The sequence below is a fragment of the Varanus komodoensis genome, unplaced genomic scaffold (assembly GCF_004798865.1).
Source record: "Varanus komodoensis strain SLA01 unplaced genomic scaffold, ASM479886v1 scaffold20_1, whole genome shotgun sequence".
NCBI classification, from domain to species: domain Eukaryota; kingdom Metazoa; phylum Chordata; class Lepidosauria; order Squamata; family Varanidae; genus Varanus; species Varanus komodoensis.
This window is the reverse complement of record NW_025335587.1, coordinates 18190469-18217290: the sequence shown is the minus strand read 5'-3', so window position 1 is coordinate 18217290 and position 26822 is coordinate 18190469. Positions and strand designations below refer to the sequence as shown.

General features: G+C 52.6%; 1 protein-coding gene across 9 annotated transcripts in view; it reads right to left on the bottom strand.

Moving 5' to 3' along the window:
* Nucleotides 1-26822, bottom strand: part of BCAS3 (BCAS3 microtubule associated cell migration factor) — a 367571-nt gene that overhangs the window by 246911 nt on the left and 93838 nt on the right. For all 9 annotated transcript variants that reach the window (XM_044430184.1, XM_044430179.1, XM_044430186.1 and 6 more), the window contains exon 14: nt 11941-12074. In XM_044430184.1, the coding sequence (XP_044286119.1) occupies nt 11941-12074 (134 nt within the window). The remainder of the gene's footprint in view (nt 1-11940; nt 12075-26822) is intronic.

Here is a 26822-nt window from a genome sequence, read left to right as displayed (position 1 = left end):
GAGTTCTCCAGAGAATCCAGGGACCACTAAAGAATGTGTTAATGTAGCAATGGCCCAAGACATGCAGGGGAGGGGACCGGCTGTGCCTGCAGAAGGTCCCTGGTTTGAACCCAGCAATCTCCCAGTAGAGCTGGGGTGGGAAAGACCTCCTCTGAAACCTTGTGAGGCTGCAGGCAGTTAGCTCTCAGCTGGGCATGCGCCAGGTGTTGGAAGATGGCCCCTCAAAGTCCTGGCCATGCTGGCAAGGGCTGACTGGAGTGGAAGACCAACGCATCTGAAGGGCACCAGGCCGGAGGAGGCTTCTGGACAACGCTGCCCTGGGTCATAATCACAGGACAGACCTGCTGTAAGGGCAGCTTCCGATGTTCTTCATAGGAAAAAACCAATCTTGAAAGCAGGCAAGGAGGACAATTCCACCAAGCTGCCAGCAGTTATGGTTTTTCCACAGAGGGTTATTTTGCAGCAAAGAGCCTCCAACCCTTGACAGAAGCAAACAGGACACCTCTTTTTATTATAAGCTGAGCCCGAGTTCTTTGGCCAAGCCAAAGACGTGAGTCAGTTGTGTAGGATCTGAAGCCAGGCCACGCCACCAAAGGAATTATGAAACGTTTAATAAAGGACAACACGGCAGGCATTTCTCCTCAAACTCCCAAGACACACTTAAAATGGATGGTGTCTAAATGGGAAACATATTGCAGAGGAACCCCTTGGCAAGGGTGGATCGGTTCGGCTGCAAAGCAGCGGGAGGGCGGGCAGACGCAGGCGAAGCAAAACCAGAGAATCAATCATGCAGAGACACGGCAGGCAAACTCTCCTCTGTGTGTGAGTTCTTCGGTTTCGCGGGAGCGTTCCATGGGTGATATCAAAGGTAAGGAACCTGTGGTCAGACCCCAGATGTTGCTGGACTCCAGCAGCCCCAGCCAGCCCGGCCAATGGGTGGGTGATGGACGATGGAGCCCAACGTCTGGCAGAGCACAGGTTCCTCACCCAATTTATTGTTTTTTGTGGCTGAACGCATTTTTGTGGATCGTGTTTCTGTACTGTTTCTACCTTGCCCTGAAAGGTTCCACCCATAAAGAGGGCCGAGGAATCACTTTAAATGAATGACTGTGTCCTCCAATCCTATGTAATTTCCTTCCAATCCACTGGAAGGAAATCCCATTGGGCCTGAACGCTACCGACTCACCTAGCTACATCATGCTCAGGATCGCTGTCTGTCTGTCTGTCTGTCTGTCTGTCTGTCTGTCTGTCTGTCTTTCTTTCTTTCTTTCTTTCTTTCTTTCTTTCTTTCTTTCTTTCTTTCTGGCACACTGGGAATGACCAGATTTGGGTGAGAAGCCAAGCCGGATGTCGCCGGTCAGAGTAAACAGTCCTGCTGAAACGCTCGGCGGAAGGGGGCTTGCTGAACGGCTGAGTTTTCTTGCGGCAGCTTTCTCATCAAAGCCAAGCGTCCCCTCGCTCATATAATGACCTCTTATGTAGGTCTTTAGACTAAAGCCAGGACAAAAATGGGTCCTTTTTCTGTGTCTGTGTCAAACAATGCTGAGCTGGAAATTGCATTCCTCTGCCTTGAAGGTAAAACTTCAAGTAGCTCCCACTCAAAAAACAGACCCAAAGAAAAGTCCTATGAAGCAAAGACTGAACGAAAATAATTTTTAGGTAAACCCATCATAAGTGAATGGGGTTTGAACACAACAAATGAAAAAGCACAGCAAGGGAGAGATTAGCTTTCATTACGTTATTAAATGGCAGAAGGCTTAAAACCCAACTCGGCACAGCTTTTGACAAGGTTGGCTCTTAGTGTGGGCACTCGACGTGAGAAGAGGCCAACGATCAAGTCTTGATGAAGTATTTGAGAAATGTACTTCAAAAATATTCCAGACAAAAGTACGGAGGATTCGCTGACCTGTAAGTGCCCATATCTAAAGCCTTCAAAATAAAAAGGGGTTTAAAAACCCATGTGATTCACAACAAGATGTTTGCCTGGAAGACAAAGAACATCTCTCTCCAAAGCAGTTCACTCAACAGGGAAACTAACCACCCCTGGCCATCCCTCCACCCAAATTCAGCCACACCCATGTCATTTTCGATTTCACTGGCACATCCCAAACAAACCACTAATTACATTGCTAAAGTCCTCCCACAAAACTGACAGATTTAACACCCATGAGCACCTCTGGGACTGCTGGCAGAGAACCATTTTGTCAGAGCCTAATCTTCTGCATTATTCTATAAAGGGCTCTGTCTTTATTGTGGGATCAAAGTGGATTGGAGGCCCACAAGAGGAGAATGGATGTTGCTGGGTGAGCGTGCCTCAACCTCACGGGAAATGCAGGAATACAGGAGTGCAGCATCACACGTACACACGGCGTATACCTTGATTGTGCTACAGCACAACCAAAAGGAGGGAATATGTCTGGTGTGTGAGGGCATACAAACACGACTCCTGGGTCATGCTGGGCAGGTCACAGGATGTCTTGGACATTCAAGAAGGGGTACTTATAGAAAGGGTTTGACATTTGGTCCTTCACTGGACCACATGGTCCTTCATAGAACATGATCCCAAACTATTTAGGGCTTACAGGGCCCGAACCTGCGTGCTGAATGCCAGTAGAGTAATTGACACCTTTAGTAGTAACAACTGATGGAAAGATGGAAAGATCTAGCCAGCGGCATTCCCAGGCCTGGACCATGGTGTCTATCCCTGCTCTGCCCCACCAAGCCACTGGAGCCAATGGAAGTTTTTTCCCCTCGGATGTAGTGTCACGGATTGGGTGATTTTCAAGGGGAATTGCAGCTGGACCTAGCATGGGCAAGCTCTCCTCTTTCCACACGCTGCAAAGCCTTCTTTCAAAGAAGAAACTCAGCTTAGCAAAAACGAATTTTCATTTGGTTGGGATGGCCTGGGTCATGCTGCAAATTAACCGAAGTTTCTTTTAAAAAGTCAGTTGGATGGTAAATGAACTGTCCAGCATTGTCTCTGGTGAAACGTAAGTAAATTCCAGTTGCTACTTCTGGATGTGCATGCGAGACGTGAATTAGCGTGCCTGGATTTCATGTAGCTCTGTGTCCCACGGGCCAAGGCCCAAAATTCTTAACTGCCAAGTAACGTCCCCAGAGCCGTCCCGAGACGTTCTGTAGGGGACGGGATAAAAAAAGCTTTTAATAAACAAACACACACACACACACACACAGGGAAAGTGGCACCGAGGCCACGCAGAACTGCCTGCAAGTGGCCACTGGGCAGTGGGAGCGGAGCTGGCCGTGGAGGCACGGTGCGGCGGCCTTCTCCCGGATGCTCACCCGTGGCCCTGCCACCCAGCCGTCCTGGCGGCATCCATCACGCCGACATTCTTCGCTGCTTGTGTCACGAGCAAGGGCCACAGGATCCCATTAGTGGTTTTTTCAAGTTTACGCTAGAGCCCTCCAATTTATGGCCATCCTGTGGGCTAATGTACCAAGCATCCCGTTTATTTATAACATCCCTCTGCCTTTGTTGTTAATTGCGAGGTTATGTTTGGAGAGTAAAGATCCATCAGGGCTCTTTCTTCCCCACGTATTTACATGAATCCTTTCTCGGGGCGGCAGAGATGGAGGCGAGGCTCGCAGAGAATGCTGCGGATTTGAGATGCTGAGCAGCAGCTGAGCTTCCCAAGCAAACGGGACCGGAGCGGGCCGAATAAAGCACACGGGGAAGTGAGGGGCTGGCATGACCAAGCCCCGTGAGGGGCCTGAGCAGTTCCAAATAGTAACAGGACAGCATTAAAGACAAAAGCTCTGTTCAGAAAACATTCCGACGTGCAGACAGGGATCCTCTCCCGGTTGGATTTTCATTTGTCCCTATCCCAGACATTGGGCCATGCAGGCTGGTCTTTAGGGCAGGAGTGGACGTCCATCCGGTGGCCCTCCCGATGTTTTGGCCTCCAACTCCCATCCTGGTGAGGAAGGACGGGAGTTCTGGACCAGAAGGCACCAACGGCACACCCCTACCATAAGGGCTGGCTGGCCTATTTCCCGCAGCATCCTGCCACAGTCTCCCGCTTGCCCTCTTCTGTGTTGCGGCTATTTTTTCAGGAGGAGCTGTTGCTCTCTTCTTCTGCCTTTGCCTGCTCAGGGGAGCCTGGCACAGACAACGTCTGTCACTCCGAGTTTTGGGGGGGGGGTGTGCAACAACAGGATAAAAAGTGCTAAATAAATGGCCTGTGGACACCAGGTTTTCTTCTGTTGTGGCCCTTTTAGGCCTTCAAATGCTTCATCACTAGGAAACGAACTCCATCAGGGCAAGAACTATCTTAGCTCAAATGCCGGAGTGGCATCTCGGATGTCCAACATGTGGCTGCAGAGGAACGCCAGCTCGCATGCACAACTAGGAACACTTCAGGCTTGGAGGCAGCAACCCTGGTGAGACCAATTTGGTATTTCTTTTGGAAAGCGTCCTTGAAGCCCAGCCACTGTTCCGCATCTGGTAGCAGTTGAAGCAAAGGAGCCGTCTCCGGAGCCAAACCAATATTTTTTTTTTCAACCCCAAAAGGTGTTTGTAAAGAACTGAGGAAGGTGGTGCTGTTGGCTGTAAACTGCCTGCAAGGATTGGATTACTGCCTGGTTTTCGTCGCTCTCGGACTCTTTTCAGTATTTGTTTAGCAGCCTGCGTTGCGTTGCTCGAGTACGGGGTGTCCCACTTGTCTGAGCGTTCTTCGGTCACTGGGTTTATGAAGATCCTGTGCTCATTTCAGCATGGACTCCTCCCCACGTCTTGGGCCAAGTAACACTCACTCAGGCGCTGGGATGCTGGAAGCGGCTCCGTTGCCACTTCCTGCTCCAGTTAGAACATTGTGGGGCTGTGCTGAACGTTGCCTATGCGGATGCGCAGGTAGAAGATCAGGCTTCGGCCGGGCGGACGTTATTTCCTGGGATCTTCCTCGAAATCACCATCCAAATGCCAGCCCTCCTGACAGTGTTGCTTTCGTGGGCTGCCCGGCCTGCTGCTGCTTTTAGAGGGCTCCATCTTCCCCGTTCCCACAGGGACCCCGACTCATCGGGGGTGACGCTGTCGACATGAAGGTGCCGCATGGCCACCCTGCCCTGCGATTGTCATCCCACTGCTATCCTGCAGTAACGGCTTGCCATACTTTAATTACGGTGGGCAACACCTTCCCACAGGTGCCCTTGCCACTGCTCCAGCGCATGGAACTGGGGTCTGTGGAATGCCTGGTTTTCCCGGCCTCATCCGCAAAACCACGTGTGGGCAGAAACCCAGCCGCAGCCACAGGCCCCACGGCCCGCTTGCACAGACCTTGGCCCCGGGGCCAACGAGCCAGAATGCGGGGCCTGCAGGTGCTGCTGCTGAGGGCAAAAAGGCACCTTCCTCCCCGTTCTGCCTCGCATCTTTCCTCCTTCTGCACTGCTTTTTTTAAATCAGTCTTTCTCCGATTTCACTAAGTATTTTTGCATCAAAGGTGGTGCAAACTTGCCAGCGCTGAAATGGAAACAGAAGTCCCATGTTCAGAAATGAACCCGAGGAGCGGAGCAGCAAGGAAAGCGGAGAGCGTGGAATTTCATCCCTCTCCCTGATTTGAGAATCACTTTGAGAATTGCTCAGCTTCCGAGAACACACTGCTCAAAGGGTCACTTTACACAGAGAGTTGTGCCAAACCCAGGTGGAACGCCGAATCTGGGGCAGCAAAGCTGCCATGCACCAACGCACCCCTGGGATTCTGTCCTTGTGCCCAAATGCAATGCCTCTACCCAGAAGTGGCTCTCTGGGATTTCAGATTTCCCTTCACCCATTTTCAAGAGGAGATGCTCCTCTGCTGGGCGCCTGGTAAGCAGAGTTCAACCACAGCGGAGCATTACGCTCTGGTGGCACCTCCAGGGGCCAGGAGACACCAGTCTGGGGGCCAAACCAAGCCTTTGTTGAAAGAGACGTCATCTGAGGAGAGAATGAAAAGCCAGTGCGGGCGTGTTTTGTCTTCGCACGCCCTGAGAGTCTCCAGGGCAGCCTCCCCCAACTTGGCACCCTCCCGCTGTGGCGAAATACGGCCCACATCGAGGGAGGGCCCTGCATGAAGCGTCTCAGCCCCAGCAGTACGACGTAAGCACGCAAACGAGTGGGCACCCACAGGTGGGGAAGGTGGGAGCCATTTGCTCATCCATTAAAATACATCAGGTGATCACTTAACACTCAGATTTGCAACTGGAGCCAAAACGGGGGCATAACAATGGGAGACGAATCCCAGAAGTGCAAGCCTTCGCAGGAGGTGGCTGGACCCTGGGGACCATCCAAAACAGGCCGTGTTCTTGCAGAGATTCCCAAGCGGCTGAGAAGCTCCACCACCGAGCCCAAGCCCTGAAAGGACAATGAAAGCACTACAGAGCTCTAGACTGACAGGCACCCCTGCGCACACCTGGCGACGGGAAGAAGCTACTTTACACGACAATGGCAGCAACGAATGGCTAGCTTCCATCTGGACTCAGGGTAGGCTCGGTTTTAGACCAGAGCTAAAGTTCTGACAGGCTCGACCAAAATCTGAGAGCTCGGCTTATCATTGAACACACGGACACACAGAGACACCCAGCCACTGCACACCACAATCCCTTCCCAAGTTAGATGCCCAGGCCTAGCCCCCCTTGCTTCCCGAGGGGAGCGCTACCCTGTGGCTGCTGCTCCACCAGCAGCGCACTGCCCCGTGTCCTCCCACCTGAGTATAAGAGCTCCGCTTGCAAGGACCTGCATTCCCACTGGCTGGAAGGCCGTGCAGGCCCGGCGTTCCGCCACGGCCACGAGACCACCTTCGCGCGCAGCACGGCTGTGCTTCCAGGGGCAGGGGCCTTGCGGGAGGGGAAGAGGCCATCGCTTGTGATAGATGTGTGCACCGTGTGATAAACTGCCTGCCTGGAACAAAGGCTGCACATATCAGGCGCTGCCCAGACAGCTTTGTGGATGGTCGCGGCCCAAGTTGGAGGGGGACGCTGCAGGGTCCTGGGGCAGCTTTCTGAACCGCAGCTGCAAACCACATGCCTGAAGGCGCCCGGTAGCCCCCGTGGCTTGCATGCTCTCAGCTGCGGCTGAGCCCCACGGCAAGCCACCACTCTTGAGCCGCGGTGGGCTCCGGCAGTCGTGCCAACCTGGGTCTGCACATCCGCAGGCGGGAGCCTGAGCTGTGTCTCAGCTCCCCGGGCCTTTTCTGAGCGGCAACCAGGGGGGTGCACCGCAGGCCGTGCCGGCTCGGCCTATTTTAGAATCACCTTTTCCGTTAAAGATCAGTGAAAACTTACCCGGTGTAATCACGGGCCTATTGAGTGACACCGCACTGCGTACATTTAGAAACCGCTGTTTAAAGTTTTATCCCCATGTCAATTACAAGAAAGAGGATACTGATGGGAAGAAGAGATGCTCTGAGGGTTGCAGGATAAGGCCAGGGCTGAGCAGATGGAACGAGCTGCTATGCAGACCCGAGCCATGTCACGTCCTCCACCTCGGAGGTGTTAGTTGGTGCGATGGACTGGGGGCCACTTTCTAAGCCTGTTCTTGCCCACTCCTATGACAGGCTCGGTGGCGCAGCTAGGCCTGGAGTTTGGGGCCAAGGACCATGTTACCAGACACGGGGGAACGGGGCAAATGACCTGCAAAGAGTGGCAGGTGATGAGAGCCCTGGCTGAGAGGGACCACCAGCCTCAGGGGGACCCTGCCAAGGCCCCTCTTCTCCAGCAGACAAGCTAGGGACCCCCCACCCAACACACACTTTTGATGCACTGGTGGACAGGTTGTGCTCCTTTCTGCCAACGCCCCAGCCATCACCGGGAGCAAGAGCGGAAACGGGGGAGAGAGACACCTGCCAGGGGGTCTTCCATGGTTTCCACTAGTGGGGAGGGGAGAGGGCTGGGAAGCGGGGAAGCCAGCCGGACCTTCTTCCCGCTGCTGCAGACAAACAAGGCTCCAGCCACCCTGAGGGCTGAAGTTCTGGGACCGGGCTGCAAGGAGCCTTTGGCTGTGAGACCCACTCTCCCCGACTCAGGGCCCCCCGCTCCCAGAATTCCTAGCTGATGTCCAGTTGCGGCCCAACACTGCAGGGGGGGTCTGGGTTGGGGCCAGCTGCACTAGGCACTCTGGAAGGGGCTGGCAGAAGGGCCAACCTGTCCCGCTGTTTCCACGCTGGAGACCTGGACTGGCTTTGCAGTAGCGCCAAGACCATCCGCCAGTTCAATCCACGACCAGGAGCGCCCAAGCAGACCAAGCTGGAACTCGCCACCCACTTCAGGGCTGCCTCCCTCCACAGAATACTGGCGTCCCATGTCAAGGATGGGGAAGGGCTGGGGACGATAGGTACGGCTCCTGTCCTCTCTGGCCTTTGCCTTTGCTGGCTGGGGCTGATGGGAACCGCAGTTCAAGATCAACAACAGGGTCACCCATTTCCTGCTCCCAGGCTACATTCCTCCTCTGAACCAGCTCTATGAAAAAAAGCAAGCAAGCAAACAATGCAATGAGCTACCAGGGTACATGAAGGTTCACCTCAGACAGACTTTTGACAACGTTTGCACAAGGGAAAACGAGTCTTGCACAGCCGGGAAAAAGAAGCGCGCACGGTGACATGGTTGTATTGTCCCCTCTGTTTAAACAGGCTTGAGCAAGCTCACTCGAGGCAGCGGCCCCAAGAATCGGAGTCGGGCAGCCGAGAAGATTACGCGGGCTGCCTGGCCACCAGCCTGCCTTGCTGTCGCCGAGTTTATTTGCCCATGATTCAGACAACGCGGCGCGGCAGGCCTTTTGGAGTGTGTTTACTCCGGAAGATCAAAGAGGCAAGGGCAGCTGGGCCAAGAACCAAACCTGCCTCTGTTTATGTGGAGGAAGGCGATGTACCTCCAGAACACGGTGTGCTTCTATTACCTAATAACAATACGCAGGATTTAAACAGCCCCGTGCGAGCCTTCGCAGCGCAGAGGTGGGGCCACCATGTCTGCCCTGAGGCCTCCTCTCTGTGGATGGCCTGACACTCCCTGAGCCAAGGAGCACGAAGCAGGGGCTGAGGGGCAGGCGAGGGGCATTCCTGGGGCCTTGGGAGAGGAGACACCCAAGCCGCGAGTTGCAGGGAGGGCGGGCAGCGACAAGGGCAAGCTGGGCCAGATGCCAGGCGACAGAGCGCCTGCTTCAGGGGTTGAGCTCCTCGCGAGCAAGAGGCTGCCCCGAGTGACACATCCTCGCAGGCAAGTCCGATGGGCAAAGGCTGCCCCCAGATGGGATCGCAACACCTAGGCACAAAGGGGCTCTGCTTCTTGCCAAAGTGCTTCTGGAACTGTGTCTGCAGTCCAGGCGTGAGCGCCACGGCCTTCCCATCTCCAAAGCAGAACTGGACGCATCAGCTCCTGCCTCTTCTCTGTCAAACAGCAAGGGGGGGAGGGTCCCGCTAGGAAGCAAGGGGCCTGGCCCGTGCTGGGGGAGCCTGCTGGGGAGGGCAAGGGGGGCCAAAGGAGGGGCCTGATGCAGTCGGTCCAGGGAGGAGCTGCATCCCGCCCGCTGTGGCCAAGTCGCTTGCTCCATGCCTCTCGCCACTGGGAAAGGCACGGTGGACAGAGGACCACGACATCCTCCAGAAGGCACCCGCCCCACCTGAAGCCACTCCCCACCCAACTCCAGTGAGGTATGACCCTAACCATGGTCCACCCACCCAAACATCAGGCCCAGCCAACACTGCCACAAATCATACGCTGCGAAGAGTACTTTCGGATGCTAACAAGACACCATGGCTGGTCAACTGAGCCATCACACCCCGTTCGTGAAACATAAATATGCTTGCCGACAAAAGTGCGCCTTGCTCTTTGCGGGGCCGCCAGGCTTCCTCCAGGATCCCAGTAGCAGTTCCTTTAAATCTGGGGGCACAGTGCTCTATGGGGTTGGTGTCACATGGCGACGTGGAGTAGTTCCCCATTTGGCTTTCTGTCCCACACGCTGAAAAAAATGCCACTGGCCAGATCAGGGCAACCAAACTGCTGATTAGAAAAGGAATCTTTCCCTCCTTTAACGGAAAGGCAGGGGAAACAGCCACCTCGTCAGCAAAGATAAGTGAACGAAAAACACAAGCGCCGCCACCTGGTTTTGAAGGAATTTACCCTCCCACGGCTAGAGGAGGGAGGCGCCCTGCAAAGGGGACAGGACAGCAGGGTCCCCTAAGGGGTCCCGCCTTCATCAGGATGGGGGAGAAATAATGATAGGTGCCCATGCCCGCCGGGAATGCGGCTCAGCAGCTGCACACGGCTGCCAGCCCGTGCTGAGCCAGCCCCGCCGGCGCGTGCTGCGCATGTCCCCATGTGCACGAAGCCCCATCGCAAGTAAACACAGCTAACTTGAAGTGGAAACCCTGAGGCAGCCAGCACTGAGGATTTCGGGATTCAGCTCGAACCCACAGCCTGAGCGGTCCTGGTCACTCACGGTGCAATTTACACAGAGGCACCGCCGAGACACAGTTTTCCTTGCTCCTGGAGCAGATATACTTTGTTACATGCAAAGGCTAAAAACACATACATGCAATTACGTAAATGCTTCAAATGATAGGATATCTTTGGCGATCTCAACCACCAATTTGGCACCGCTGCCAGCCACTCTCAAGATGTTGGGGGGCTGGGAAAAAAAAGCCCCCGCGACGCTCCTCGCCAACCAGGGTGCCAACTCGACTGGTTTTAAAGTGGCTCAGATTTTCCCCCCTTGTTTGCCTCTTGATTGTTTTAATGTTCACCCTCAACCGTGGTATCTGAGCCAACTTAAAATTGCATATATTTAAATAAATTAGAGCCGAGCCAAAAGTACCCACAGCTTTTTGCAAATGCCGTCAAATACACTTCCTTTTCCTTGACGGTTTTTCAACACCACTTAAGGGGAAATGCCCAGCCTTCTGCCTGCATTGCCCTCCATGCCTCTCACTCCTTCTCTTGCCCGAGTGGCATTCTCTCCATGGCTGCAGGATCCCTGACTGGTCAGCACTGACCATGTCCGCAGAAAGCTGCCCCGATCCACTGAAGCACAGGCGCACCACAGGCTCCGGCCGAGCAGTACTCATGCAAACAGTATGGCCAGCAATTTCAGAGAGGAGGTTAGCATTTTTCTGCTCTGTTTTAATGGCTTTCACTGTTTCACGTGGTAGCATCTTACTCTTTTTATCACCTTTTATGAGTGGTTGTAAGCAACCCTGATGGCAATTTTTTATAAGAATGGGAGGTGCAAATCCAATAAACAAAAAAAATGAAACAGGGATGCAGAGATTCCCGATAGCCACAGGCTTTCAGTAGTTCTCCGCACGGGCCGAATTGTGCTCATCTTCGTCCAGATAGCGATCGGCTACTCTGCAGCACGCGTACCACCGTCCTGGTAACTGCACGCCACCTCCCGTATGTCCATGTGCCCCAGCTGGTGGGGATCATGGGCAGGAAACGGCTGCAGTGCTCCAGCCCTGTTTGCGGTATCCCCTGGGCAGCTCGTTGGCCCCTGTGTGAACAGAGCGCCAGACTCCTGGCCTGGCCCCGCAGAGTTTTTCTTGTGTTCCCAAGTTCTGCTGCCATCAGAACTGTTTCATTGCACAAACAGTGAAATATGTTTTTTGCTTGCTGCAAAAAAAAGGAGGAGTAATCAAACCTTATTGTTCCAGGCCAACTGCACTGCTGTTCCAGGCAGCTATCTTGAAGCTTCAATCACACAGAGGCCCACAAAATCCAAAAATATTTTCCAACCCATTTGTTTCTGGACTTCCGGGTAAGTACAGCCATGCTTTATCACTGCACTAATGCACGCACACACACACACGCGAATAAATCTTGTTAGAAAAACACACAGATCCATCTTCAGTGGCCTTCCTCTGACTTGACTTGCAAGACAAGCAGTTTCCAAGGACACCCACGTTGATTCCTCCCGTTGCCAGGTCAGATAAAAGCCTCGTGGTTTCTTACACAACTTACTTTGGCTTCGGTCTCCCCGCGGTGTAACGTGTACAAGTGGTGGACGGCACTTTGCGAAGACGACCAGGGGTGGGTCAGAATTTGGAAGACGTGAAAATCGTGGCCCAGTGTGTCGGCTGTGACCAGAAGCATACCTGGAAGAAAAGAGACGGGCAGACCGTGTGGGGAGAGAGACACACCAGAGAGTCACTGACATCGGTTTTACGACTTGTGGTCTGAACAAATAAAATTCTTTTGGATATGATCTGATTCCATGCCCAAGGAAACGGTTCGCAACCGAGACTTTCAGTCTATGCCTCTGAGTAAAATAGTTAATGGTCCTTCTGCACACTTAATTTTACTTCCGTTCTTCAGATACTAGGAAAAGCAGAATTTTCCATTGGCATCTCAGAGCAGAAGGGTTAGCCTTAGAATGAGATTGTCAGCTGGAGATGCGAGGGCCCCCCAAAAACGGGAAAATTCTGTGGAAAAAATGCCTTTGTCCATTTCTTCCCAAGGAAAAGCAGTTTCTGCTTTTTGAAAACTGAAGAACCCTTGAAGTATTTTCTTTCAGAATTCAAGACAGGAAGCTTATATATTGCCATTAAGCCTCTACACCCACCGCCCCCAGGTGCCCCCAACTTGTTTCTAAACACCGTGAAATAATCCTTTTATTTAAGGACTTGGGATATAAAACGTCCAGAAAGAATCAAGTCATGGGGGAAATGTTCTTTTAATCTTCCCTGTAAGATTCCCAGCACAGTTAGCAGTTCTCCTTATTAAAATTATTGCTCTAATATAGACTGTATCGACAGATATGCTTCAAGGCATGCAGAGTTTCTCAACATGCGTGCAGAATGACTGTATCAAAATATGGAAGGAAACTGGGGTTTAGCCCGTTTGGGTTTTGTGCTACAGAGCCCTGTGTTTCTGGGCTTGCTCTCCCTTGATGCCACAAGCAGTCAATTTTTCGATTCTAAAACCCACACGTGGGAAAACCCCTGTGTAAGTGATCCCGTCTTATCAGCAGATGCAACAACTCAGTGGCCTAGTTCCTGTGGCGAAGGCACGAGGCTACGTCTGGGGACGATGCCCGCCTTGCAAAATGAACAAAAAAATACGTTGATTAACAGGGACATTAATACAGGTCCCTAAGTGAAACGTGGCTGCTTACCTTTCCCAAGCTGCATCTTTCCCAGATAAATCAAATTTCAACAGCTTTTCCTTCAAATAAGGTTTCCCTAAGCTCTACCCTGCTCACAGGAACACGTTTAGGAGTTTCCGTAAACCTTCTTGCAAAGAGGAGCAGATGGTGCGGGCCATTCCTCCTTTGCGCCCGTCCTTCCTGCTTCTTCTGGCCTCTAGGTTGTTTTAGGGACCATTTGTTGATGTTCCCTTTACTCAGACATTAAACAGGAACCTAAAATATGCTCTGTGTATCTTGGTTTGTTCATGAAATTAGCATGTTTGGTATACTAAATTTAAAAGCACTGTTCATCTAGACAATAATTTAACTATACATTTGCTGAGTTTGTTTTGAAATGTTTTAGCTTAACAACAATTTTATGAGCAAACCGATACATAATATAACTTTATTTAGTTCATTCTTCTGCTGCCCAATAGCTGAGGCTCTCTGGGCTCTTAACAAAAGTTAAAACACACACACACACACAGGAAAATTAGCACAAAACGACAAAACCACGGCAGTTGCAACTGAAAGTGCAGAAGCATCGCAGTGGTACAGGGTAAAATGCAAAACAGAAAAGGGTTTTCACCTGGTGCAACGCTTTGCGGAGCTCCCTCCGCAGCGGGGGTGCCTCTACCCAAAGGTCCTCCTCCTGCTGGCCACCCACCTCAGTGCTCCCGGAGGGGGATCCCAGAGAAGGGGCCCTGAACGTCAGGATGAGCGCTTCGAATCAGGCCCGGACCTCAACCAGCCGCCCATGTAGCTGGAAGAGGGCGGGCAATGCGTGCTCGTGAGCAGGTCCTCGTGAACGGTCTTGTTTTGGTTCAGCTGAAGCTTCCGGGCCGTTTTCAAAGGCCACCCTGCATGCAGCGCTTTGCAGTCCTCCCAACGAGAGGGTGCCAGCACGTGGGTTGCTGTGGCCAGGCTTGCTTTGGGAACATACAAGCGGCTTGGTGCTCCTCGGGCTTCCGACCACAACCTGGTGCCTTCCAGGTATGTCAGAGTACAGCAGCCAGCACTCCTAGCCGATGCTCTGCTGCCTGAGGCCAAGGAGGGCTGAAGGCCGGGGCCTCTAGGGGGCACCAGCTTGGAGCTGGTTGTCCTGAAGCAACGGCATGACTTCAGCTCCGCGAAGGAATCATTGGACACTGTCTGAGGGGCCACGGGATGGGCCAAATTCCCAGCTCCAAGGCCAAAGACAGAGCTAGCAAATGGAGCGCTGACCACCCATCCCTGTGAAGCTCGCAAAGAACCAATCACACCGCCTACTCTGAGAGTAAGAAAAGGATCTTGGAGAGCAGGAAAGGGGGAGATCAGGGAGAGACCAGGAGACAGAGTATCCCAGAGCTGCACCAGCCCCTTCCCTCTGCCAGAAACATCACTGCTAGGCAGTCTAGTCAAGATACAGAAGAGGAGGACTGGGAGGGGAAGATGGCTCCACCATATCGCTGGCTCTGCATTCAATGTCCTTCAGCATTGGGATCCCAGTGCTCCCCACAACCACAAATAAGCATGGCTTATTTTTCAATTTATCCAAAAAAGTGCATCCCACCCCCCGAAAAGCTACTGGGAAAAAAAGCAAGGTCCCGCCCCCCCAACACACACAGAGCTTCAATACTTCCAGAAATTCCTCGTCTCAACCTTTAGCAGAGAAATGAGGTATTTCATGCCCACCACAACTGTCTTCTGTGAAATGCCACGAGATACACAATGGTTCAAGTAACACTTTTGCTCAGGAGCGCTGGATCTCGGCCAGTGGTCCAAATACATCCCACCTGGCATACCATCCGGCCCTCTAGGGTCCCCCGGCAGCCAGGTCCCTCCTTCTCCCATACGAGCAAGTCAACTGGAAATTGCCCAGCTTGCGTGCGGCATCTTCCCATCTGACAAGTTTCAATGCCTTTCCCAGGGCTTGGCTGCCGTCAGCTCGACCTGGAGCTGAAACGCGCTGGTGTTTTTGGTATTGTGGCCACACTCCTAGAATGCACCACTCAAGAGCACCCAGGAAGCGGCGTGCAGCCCTGGTGCTTCGACACCGCAGCTCCCGCTGCGAACTGGGCTGATCCTGATCATGCCTCTTGGAGGAAATTCCCACTGCATACGATGCAGCTCCCTCGCGAATAGGGGTACCTGGGCAGCAGCCTAAAATGACAGTCAGAACTGTAGGCGTACACGTAAAGCATGCGTTTTTCCTTTCAAAAGAGGGCATGATGCTGATTTCTAAGCCCTGTACAAAATTGTGCAATGTTCAAGCACACACTGGAGATAGCACTTCTTTTAGGGGCTTTGTCTGTTTCAAGGCAATGAGCACTGCAAAAGAAAGCAGCAAGCTTTTCAGATAATTCATCTGCTCAAGTTGTGTTGGGTTTGCACCAAAGCCAAGGCTGCCATTAGTCTTCTTTTCACTGTTCTCTTTGACTGGATTTAAGTCTCCTCCAAACACAAAATAATTACTGGGCAGAGGGTAAATGAGTTGTCGGCAACGTTTGGAAGGCACAAAATTGCTACTGACTTTGCCCAAGAAAGCCAGACTTAAATTGTTTGACTTTGGCATTCATAATCTCCCCTTCTTCTTCACCAAGCCCCAAAATTGTGACTTTCTCTACCTCCTCCTCTGGAAAACTGTTCTCAAGTGTAAGTGCATTGCAGCCAACCTCAGGAGTCCAGGGACCATTCTGTTGCCCAGATGCACGTCTCCACACTGTAGAAGCCTTTTGGGTTTTACAGGAACTTGGCCACCCCTTCAGTGCACGAACTTGCAATAAGCACTGATTTCCCTCCACCCCAAAACGAGTGTGTGGGTGTATCTGGAGACTGTGGTGCAACACATGTGGAGTTCTGTGTCTTCTACAAGAAAATAAAATGAATTCGGTGTTGCATCAGAAAAACTGTACATGTTACATTACATAAAAGGGCAACATTTCTCTAAGTAAAAGAGCCAGGGCGATGCGGTGGTGAAGAGCGTGGGGCTGGGACGGCGGAGACCCGGGTTCTAGTCCCTGCTTGGCCATGAAGCCGGCTGGGCGACTTTAGGCCAGACACAGATTCTCCACCCAGCCTACATAGTTGTTGTTGTGGGGATAAGACTGAGAGAGGAGGAGGAGGACGGAAGCCGCTTTGCCTCCAAAAGAAAAAATCAGGACAGAAATCCAAGAGATAAGTAAGTTCTCCTACTGCCAACAAGTCATCTCCATGATGATGGTGTTACCTTTATATCCCACCTTCCCTGCTCTTGCAAGGAGCCCAGGGTTCTCCTGCACTCCACGTGGCCTTAGTTTCTCCTGGCCAAGACCAGCACAAGGCCAAGCCGGATGGAGGCATCAACCTGACGCGACCCTTCGGAAGCAGTGTTGCTGCTCCTGGCACCGGCCCCCGCTAGCTCACTGGCTCTTCTCCAGGGCTATCTGGGGCCTTCCAGGGAAGGGGGAAGCATATTCCAAGCATCCCCCAGAGGAGCTATTCTTCAGTCATCAGTTAAACTTCCAAGGGGGAGCTGGATTGACGTGACTGACGCTCACGCAAACACCAAGCAGCACCCTGCAATTTCCCCCAGCGGAGCTGCTCAGGCTCGGCTTGAACCACCGAGGAGCCCCGTATGCTACCGGCGCATGTTGGGAACGCATCCCAACGTTCGTGCAGAGAAGGACCACATCTGCAGGCTGGGGAATGGCGAGGGTGGGGTGGGAGGGCACCACTGAGCCATGCCCAGGATACTTCCTAGAATCCTCTGCAAGGCCCGGGGTTTCTAGGGCAGACACTGTGGGAAAAGCCACCTCCAGGCACAGGCCTCGTCAAACGCCACCCCGGCTGGCACTCATGCCAGGGAGAACTGCGCTGGCTGCCGATGTGCTACCAGACGCGGTTCAAGGTTTTGATCCTAGCATGAAAAGCCCTCATCGATTCAGGACCAGGATCCCTGAGAGAGGCTTGGACGGGATGCCCCACTGGGGTTGTGCGGACCTGCAGCCTGGTTGATGTTCCCGAGGAAAAGAGCCTTCGGTGCCATCGGCCGCTGTCTCTGGAGGTCAGGCAGACATCGGTTCCGTGTCGTTTCTGGCATCTCCTGGAAACATCTTTATTTCGTGAAGACCGCTTTGACTGACCACCCACAGTTCTTACTGATATCCTGTTTTTAACGTGTTGTTTTATCTGTTTTACCTTTTCATTGTGCACTGCTCTGTAATCTGTTAGATGCGGAGCGGTGTATAAATGGGTAGAACAAACAGATTTTATTCCCTCACAAAGCATGGATACAAGACATGCATCAACTTGCGCAGGATAGTCCTTCTTGGCTGCCGGGATTTGGTGGATCTACCGTGCCGTGGTTCTTCTTTTTCTTTTTGCTTGTTCTTGGTGAACCACAGGAAGTTTGTCAGAGAATCACTTTCCATTTGCAAAGAGTTTCACGCTGATTTTGGCAACATTTTTAAAAACTGCACCCTCTCTCGACTATCGCCATGTCGGAAAGCCACCCACTAGGAACATCTGTAGGTTCATTGGTAAAAGGAGGAGAAGAAATCACATCCATATGGGCACAACCACAACTCCAACCTGCACAAGATGAAAGAAAACCTATCCAAAATACATTGCTTGAGAAGTCTGCTAAAACAGGTTTGTGGGGTGTGCTGGGGGAAGAGCTCCATAGCCAGAACAAGTTGGGAAGATCAGGCTGCCTTTTTGGGAAGCACGTGAAGAGAAATAATGCCAACACAGATGCTGATCCTGACTGTAGGGATGCTGACTTATTTACTGTATCCTGCCTTTTTTCCACAAAGAACCCAAGGCAGATCACACAATCTTCTTCTCCCGTTATCCTCACAACCACCCTGTGAGGTGTCTCAGTACATGTTACCCAAGTACTGAAATCCTCTCTCTGTGAGTTTTTGCTAAAGCATCCCCAGGCAAGGAGAGGAGCTATACAAATGGCAGGGAGCAGCCTTCCCAGTATGGCCTGGCACCGTTTGGACTGTCTCCTCGTGAGCTCGCAAGGACGAAGCAAAAAGGGTGCGATGACGGCAGCACTGAGAAGTGCAACGCTGGCTTCCCACCCCAAGCATGGCAGGAGGACTGGGGCTTGTGAAACACCTGGCACTCTGCCCAGGACTCCCACTTTTCCTGGAATTAAAAGCAGACAACTTCTGAGCAGCGTGTGCCGCAAGCGCTAAGGGCGTCCTCTCAGGCAACACCGGAAGGTCCCACCCACACTGAAAGCCTGGCAGGCCATCGGGCTTCTTCTGCCCCTGCCCCAGTGATGCAACCAAGGCGGAGGGGCAGGAGACTAGTCTGGAAAAGGGGTCCGCTTTGCTGGAATAAAAGCTGGACCTTAAGGCAAGCACGGAAAAGACTCTCCGACTGGCTGCAAACACTTCCATGGTGTGCGTGCCAACTTGGCCGCAAACGGCATCGTGGCCAATGCCCCACCTCACTTCCTTTGGGTGGCCCACTATTGCTCAGCAGGTCAACCCTGCTGAGGGCCTGAGGGAGGTTCGATCCCTGGAGTGGCCAACACAGGCCAGACGGACACTGAAGACCGACTGGCTCGCTGTGTGCTTTCGGCTACCCGGGGGTGAAGGGTGGGCATGGTAGGGCACCTGCCAAGGGCCCAACGTCAAACAAGGGCCCACTGGCAGGAGGGTCCTGGACTTCCTGCTCTTCTTTACCACTGCAACCTGCGTGTTTGTTCGCCTCTTGCTCCAGCCCAGGCAGTGCTGGTGTGGAAGGGAGGGGCAGGAGGTGCCCCTGCCGAGACGCCCACACACTCTCTGCCTGTCAAGCCAGCAAGTGGTCGCCCAGAGGAGGAGGAGGAGGAGGAGGAGGAGGAGGAGCAGCAGCTGGTGGCCATGGCATTGAGAAGGTAGATCCTCTGGGGGAGGGAGACTTGCCTGAGGGTCCTCAAAGGCCAGGAACTAGCACTGTCCTCACATTTGGAGATGCTGCTCCTCTTATCAGTAGTACTCTGGAAGTGGAGTACTCTGGACACAAAAAAGTGTCACTCTTTTGTAGGCACTGGATCCTTTCCCCTCAGAAATGTCAAGTCGACCCCCATGGGCTTTGCCTGCTGTGCCCCTCTCTTTAGCTTGTGGCTGTGTATGTGTGTGAACCAGACCAAAGAGATGATCGAACCCTTCAAAAAGTGGGACAGGCCCTTCCTTGGATAGTGGCATCTAACAATGTCCAAACGTATCAGCCGGTGGAAAGCCCGCCAGCCAGGGTGAAGGGTTCTAGCCCCACCTTTCCAGCTCTCCTTCTATTTAGTGGGTTGCCCGTAACCTCACCGCAGATCCACTTCTGGCTCTCGGCCGCTCTTTGGAGAGTGCGCTATCGGAGCGCCATTTGTGCGAGACACACAACGCCTTCCCATTTCGAGAAAGCCAAATGTGCTTGGCGATCTGGGAGTTTAACTCAATCCATCTGGCACATCAAGCGGCAGTCCTACACACAAGTGTTTCTTCTCCTTGCCTTTTGTTTAATGGTTTTAACAGTCGTCACTCAGCTCACTGGAAGAGCAAAGGAGACGGACAGTGATACGGCTGCCGTGGGAGGACGAGAGGTCCGCCTTCCAACAGAAAGATGGATGGCATCCGGTCTGGCCCTTCGCCGGACTAGCACAGAAGCCTGCTGTGTGTCACCACCTTCCAAGGAGAGGCTCCTTCCTCGGGGAGGACTTGCTCCGACCTCGGCAGCCACCCAGAGTGGGACTGCGCGCGGATCCAGACCGCTCCACTGGCGAGGGCTCCAGAGCATGGCTGGGATCATCTGAGATGCAAAGCAGGAGTCGTCTCAGGTGCGCGCCTATCCTGCCCCGGGACTCAGGCCTTAAGGGAAGGGAGCCTGGCAGCCTATGGTGGAATCCGATGAATAAGGGGCTTCGTCCTGTCACTTCCTGCTAGGATCTTACATGGCTAGGAAACGTTGGCGTCTCGGTCCAGCACTAGCCCTCACCAGCACAGCCAAGAGTGAGGGATTATGCATGGCTGTGAAGAGAGCCTGAAGACCTGAACACCACCTCGAACATCGGCAGCCCTGTCTCTCTTGCCTTGGCCTGTGCCCTGGGTTTGTCTGCACTGCCAGGCCACCGGGGCTTCCCACCAAAGCTTCCCGGTCAAGCCTGGGCTTTTATTTATTCAGCTTCATTCTCTGTTACATTTCCATCCCACTGCTGTCCTTCTGTGCGGAGTCCGAGGCAATTTACACCGCTGTCTTCCCCTTCCAGGAAGCCTCGCAACCTCCCTGACAGCGCCTGACTTGTTGTGTGGCGCATCAGCGGCTGGTCCAAAGCCACCTGGCGAGCTCTCTGAGCAAGTGAGGACCAGGGCCTGATCCCGGGCCCAGCTTTCCCACAGCGAAGCCACTCTCCCGCCAGCCACCCTCCAGGTGTGCCGGCCTGCAACTCTCGTCCCTCTCAGCCAGCGTGAGAAGAAGCACCCCAGGGCAAAACCTTTCGCTGCATAAATGTGGGCGATGCTGTCGGTTCAGGCAACCCGCAAAGCCCTGGCAAAGCAGGGGACGGCACAACCACGCCTTTGCCACTCAAGCGCTGACCAACTGAGATGGAGCTCCTCCTGAGCTTCGGGGCAGCGGTATAAGAGAAGTTCAGTGGCAGGACGCGGCGGCTGGTAGGTCTGGACGGGCTCAGCTTGGGGCCAACGCCCCCTTCTCCTCACTCATTCAGCCTCTTCTGCGGAGCACTCTGCTGAGGATGCGTCAAAGTGCTGGGCACAGCCGGCTTGTGATCCAGAAGCCTTTGGAAAGAAGCCCTTTTAAAGCACCTTTTCAAATGGGGCCGTGGGCCAGGAAAGCCGCAGGGGCAAGCGAGCCAACCCAACCCAAGGCTGAGCTGCTGGGCAGTCCGTGAGGCCCACGCACTCTGCGCTGCTGGGGAACGGCGGCCCTGAGCCAAACAGCCACTGGGATCAAGAGGCAGAAAGAGGCTTACTTTTCATCCCCATTGCGCTCGACTGATGACTCTCGCCTTTCTGCAAGGATTTACAGAACATCCAAGTAAATCCTTGCATGATCACGGGCAGCTTGACGTACGCATCCAGAGCCCTTGTGCAAAGGAACTTCAGAAGAAAGGGAAAGGGCCTTCTCGATGGTGGCTCCCAGCTAAGGAATGTTTTCACTGGAAAAGTTCATCTGCAGCAATGCTGTCATCTTTCTGTTGCCAAGTTAAGCAAGCGTCTCCTCCGCTCCCAGCACATGAGGAAGCATTTCAGTTAATTGGGTCCTGGCAGTTTTGTTTTATGGTCAATCGACTTGACTTGTCCTTAAACTGTTTTATAGTCTTGAATGTGGAAGCTTTTCTGTTATGTTTCATCGCACTGTCAAGCACCTTCAACACTTGGGTTCTTGAGTAATGAGCAAGGGAAAGGTAATAGTGAGATAAATGCATCGGCCTTTCCCCAGCCTGGTGCCTGTAGCATGTGCCCTCTGGATGTTTTGGTCTACAGTGCCCATTATCTGCAGGCAGCATGGCCAGTGTAATTCAACACATATGGAGCCCACCAGATGGGGGAAACGTGCACACACGCACGCACGTGTGTGCGCGCACACACACGCGCGCACACACACAGAGCGAGAATAATTCAAAAGAATAAATCACTGAGGTTTTGGAATGCTCACCTCATTTCACACACACGCATTCATGTATTTCTCTTTGAACGTGCTATTTTCCATCTCTCGTTACGTCTCACGGAGGCGTTCCAGCTTCCTGCTCCTGAGGCTCAACTATTTGAGTTTCTCACTTTGGTTTCCAAACAGCAAAAAAGTCCTCTGAGCAATCCTGGAATGTCTCCACTGAGGTTGAAAGAGCGAGTGAGCAAAAGCAAGACAGATGAGCACACGACAAAATGACACTGCTTCAAGCAGCTAAAAGGACTGGGGGAAGGCACTGTTCTCCGCAAATAGCAAGCACTTCTGTGTCACCTTCCTAGGCCACATCCAGCCCACAAAACACAATTAAAACACCTAATCACAGGATACTAAAAGAAAAAAGAAAATGCCAAGCACAACAGTTGCATTTAAATCCTGCATTTAAAAGAGGCGTGCACAAAAGCAGGGATGCCTTCTCTCCCCAGTGAAACTGGGCCAGGATAGGACCCAATATACATCCCGAGAGAAGTTCTTGCACAACCCGATCATCATGCTGGCTAGGAATGATGGGGCTTGTAGTCCAAGACAGCTGGAAAACACCAGCTTGGAGAAGGCCAATTTATACTGCCTTCCAGCACATGTCCAAGAATCCAGAGATAAGTTTTCCCAGACTTAGCTGAAGAAATTGCCAGGGAATGAAGCTTTTTCATGTGAAGCAGAAGCAGGCAACTTTCAGCCTAAAATGTCCGAAGAGCTCAAAACCCGGACTTGGAAGGCGCTTCTAGTCTCGCCTTTCTATTTCTAAGTTACTAGCATCTATTGCCGTTATTCTATTTCCATCAATGTGCCATTTGGCTACATACGGAGCTCATACTGCGCAGGGGATCCACTCACATGGCCTCACCCACCTCCACTGCCTCTTCCTCCACCACCACCCAGAAATGGTACCACCAACCGGCAGACACATCAGCTCACCGGCCTGCACTCTTGGCTGGCTGGCCACCGGGAGCGAGGCACTTCACCCGTAAAAAATAAGACCCTGCGGAGTCAGGCCTAGGGCCTGCTCTAGTCCAGAATTCTGTCCACACAGCGACTAAGCAGACGCCTACGAGGAACCCATAAGCAGGGCAGCAGTGCGACAGCACCTTCCCGCCCTTCTTCCCCGGCAAGTGGACTACAGAGGTGCACTGGAGATTAGTATCCATTGACTAGTAGTCATTAAAAGCCTTGAGCACAGGCTGCAGGGTGGTATAGAAATGGGAGGAGGAGGAGGAGAAGCCAGGCAGCAAAAGAGCAATGGAAAAACACATCCACATGTAGCCTCTTCCTGGATGAGAAGCAACACACACCCTTCAATGTGACATTGTGAAGCGCCTTCTTTCTCTGTCCCCTGACACTGGGAGCTCATAAGAAGTGTGTGAGCAGGATGCAGGTGATCACAGTGACACGCTGTGAGACCTGCTTTCTGAGACACTGAGGATGCTGTGAAGCAGACAACCAACGTTTTTGGCGGCAGTCACATCTTTCGGCACGGCAGTGCATTTACTTTTGAGCCTACTTTTGACCAGAGCACCAGACCCAGAAGCCCCTGCTGGTGGGAGCTCAGCAGCAAAACAAAGTGGTAAGATGGGGTGGTGCTCTCCACCCCCACCCCCCACCCCACCCTGTGCTCCATACGTCTTAAGCCCGGGCTACATCTGAAAAAAGTGCGTCTCCTTCCACCGCACACACCTCTCCATGTACTTTTGGAACGCACAATCACACTGGCGGTGGCTGTGGGGTGGGGGTGGAAAAACCAATCAAGAATTTGTTCCCCAGGCCTTCCTCCTTGCCTTTCAAACTGGCATCCACCCACTTTAGCAGATAACATCTGCAACCAGTCCAAATTCTTGCATATGGGTACTAACTTGGCGAGAATTTATGAACCGAGCAGATATTGCCATGCAGATACTTCAGGGCTGCTTGCAAAGGGTTTCCAAGTGGAGTTCAACTAATGATGGCTTTCTCTCTCAGACCCACAGAGAAGATGGAAACGTTCTGCCCCGTGAGAACAAATCCCCTCCCCAGTGCATGCAGAGCACAGAGCAAATCCCCTTTCCCAAAAGTGTACCTTCTGCTTGTTACAGTGATCTGACCTATTTACTTTAATTTACAACTTCCTATTTGCTGCGGATGCTGTTCTGCAGAGGACAAAATAAGCTGCATTTAAGTTGGGGGGGGGCGGATAGAAATATGGAGGAGAGATACATAAAAGGGAAAAACGGGTGCAGATGTAGATTGTGGCTAAAGAGCTATTTCTGCAGTATCAGAAGACTACACGAGACTCTGGCCTGGCCATAAACTCAAACCCACGCCCTAAACGAGGTGCCAAGCCACGAAAAGAATTTGCGTCAACTGGGAATACAAGGAAAAAGAAGAACTTCTAATTATAGGGCCTGGAAGCGGAAGCCGTGAATGATTAGGAGTTTAGGCACTGCTGTATGTTTACTTCAGAGCTTCCTCTCCTCTTTTCTCCTTGATAGATGAGGTTGGCCCTCAAGGGTGGGATTGAAGTTGCGGATGAGACACCGAAAATGCTCCAGGACCCAAAGGGGATGGAGACGGGCGAACGATGGCTTTTGTGGCCGTGTCGTAACATAAGTCTTTTCAACTAGGCGTCAGTTGGTTAGCCCGAGAAGGCAAAATTAAAGGGTAGGAAATCTCAGCTGGGTACTTGCTGTTAAAAGAGAAAGAGAGAGAAAGGACAAAAAACAAAACAGAAAACCCCCCAGGAAACCAACATAGCACTAACATCTCTGGTACATCCTATTTATAACACCTCCCTAATGGCAGAGTTGTTGATGAGACCTGTGTCAGCATGATGCAAGCCGCTTGGCCTTGCGTGGAGCTGCCGCAAGTCTGGAAAAAACGGACTGGCGCTGAGCAGCTGCAGCTTGGGCGATGGCACAGGCCACCCGGCCCCACTCGGGCCACTCTGCTTAATCACCGAGTCAAGAGTTCAGCGTGTCCGGACGCAGACGGAGGTGTCCTTAAAATAGTCGCTTCTCACTGTGTGGGGGGATGCAGGCACGGCCTGCCACAGAAGAACGGCTCGTCCGCCGTCGTAAGAAATTCATTACTGGAGCAATTAAAGCTCCCATTAGCCCAACGTTCCCCGCGCATGGGCACGTCCCGGCATGTTTCACTGCCCTGGCTTTATGGCTGTTCAGTCCACCGCATCTCTGCTATGCGCATGCCTGGGGCGGGTGTCAAATTACCCGCCCTCGGAGGAGGCTGTTTGGGACTGGGGCTCAGACAGACAGGTGTGTCAGTGGGCGGCCCCCCTCCCCACCAGGGAGGCTGTCCTTCCCACAACCCCGAATTCAGGGAATGGGCAATTTGTACCCTGCAGGGTGTTTGCGCCTCCAAGTCCCTAGTGAGCATCACTTGGTGACAGGAGTTGTTCTTGCTGTTCTTACATTCCACGCACCGTACTTTGCTTCGTCTTGCAACGAACCCGGGGCGGCCTGCAAGAGTCTGAGTTATCCTTATGACAACCGCCTGGTGAAGTGGGTTGGGCCGAGAGGCCAGGACTGGGCCAGAGTCCTCCAAGGAGCTCCATGGTTGCGTAGACATTCTGCCCGGACCTTCTGAGGCCCCGACTGTCCTGCTCACCACGGCACCACAGTGGCTCCACCATGCAGGCAGGCCAAAGCAGGCTTCCGACGGCCTGGCCTGGGTCTGACCGGTTTACAGCCCTCACCATCCCCAGACGCGCTGGCCTGGGTGGCTTCTACAGTGGAGAAGCCAAATGTGCGGAAGATGGGCCTTATCCAGTGCTACCGGCACGTGGCTTCGTGGAACCACCCAGACCCAAAGTCAAGAAGTAGCAGCTGCAGAGAAACACAAACGTCTTAAGGTTTACTGCATCTCCAACACTTGAAAAAGCAGTACAAGGTGCATCTAACGCGCATGGGTTTTAATGCTGCAATGAGATACCTTTGTGGTCTCGCCAACCTTGAACATGCCCACAACAACAGTGACACCAATTAATACTATAAGGCACGATGTTTATACTTTACAGCAGGAACACAAGGGGGGGGGGGCAGTTGCTTAATCTGTGAAGCATTATTGAGGCTTCCCAAACATTTTATTACTTCTTTTTTTTTTTACTTTTTTTTACTTTTTTTTTTTTTTGCCTGTCCACTTTCTCTGATAAATGGGAAAACACTTCTGCGGAGAAAATTCCAATTTAAACTTCTTTAACTATTAACCCAAGACCACCATCGTATTTCAATATACCACATTTAACTAACCAGAGGAATTTCAGCTCTGTTAGAGGTGCAGTCAGGCATCCACAGGGGTACACGGTTTAATCTGTTTTACTGCAGGGCGAACATTCATTTTCCCTGTTATTAATGGGTGGAAAAGCTCTCACTGAGCCAAAGAGGGGACCGCTGCTGAAAATTTCGACGTGTCACATTTCACAGCTCTTGGACGGCAGGAGTGATGCCCGTGAAATCAATTATTTACTAAATTACAATGGAGCAAAAGAGGTATTAATCGAACAGTGGGCAGTGCAAAAACCTGAGCTGGATCTTCCACGTGTACTTTAATATCTCTTTTTCTTTGCCATCAGACCTAAGGCACAGTTGCGTTGGTTTTTCTGGAAGTTTCCAGATCAGGCATTCCCCAGACCAAATTGCCCCAAACTGCTTCTTGAAGGCCTCTAGGTTGAAGCAGCTGGCTGGAAATTTGGCACGAGACCCATGGAAAGGGGAAAAAAGAGATGGTGCCAGGCTTGGAACTTTCCCTTCACTTGCTGCCCCTGGTTCTACCTGGAGACGCCACGTGCTGAACACAAGACCTGCTGGCGCAACAAGCACAAGACCTGCTGGCGCGTGCTCCACCGCAGAGCACAGAGGCCCCTTCCTCTGCACATCCACACATCACCCAGTGGGCTCCATGACCAAGTGGGGATCCCCACTTTCCCCACCACACCATCCTGGCTCTGATACCATCAATGGTGGGTCAAGAACGTTAAGAGAGGCAGACAGGGAGATCACAGAAAAATCAGGCCGGACAAACTTCTGTGCATGGTGCCATCTTGCCTTGGAGCAGGACCTGGACCCGAAAAACGGCAAAT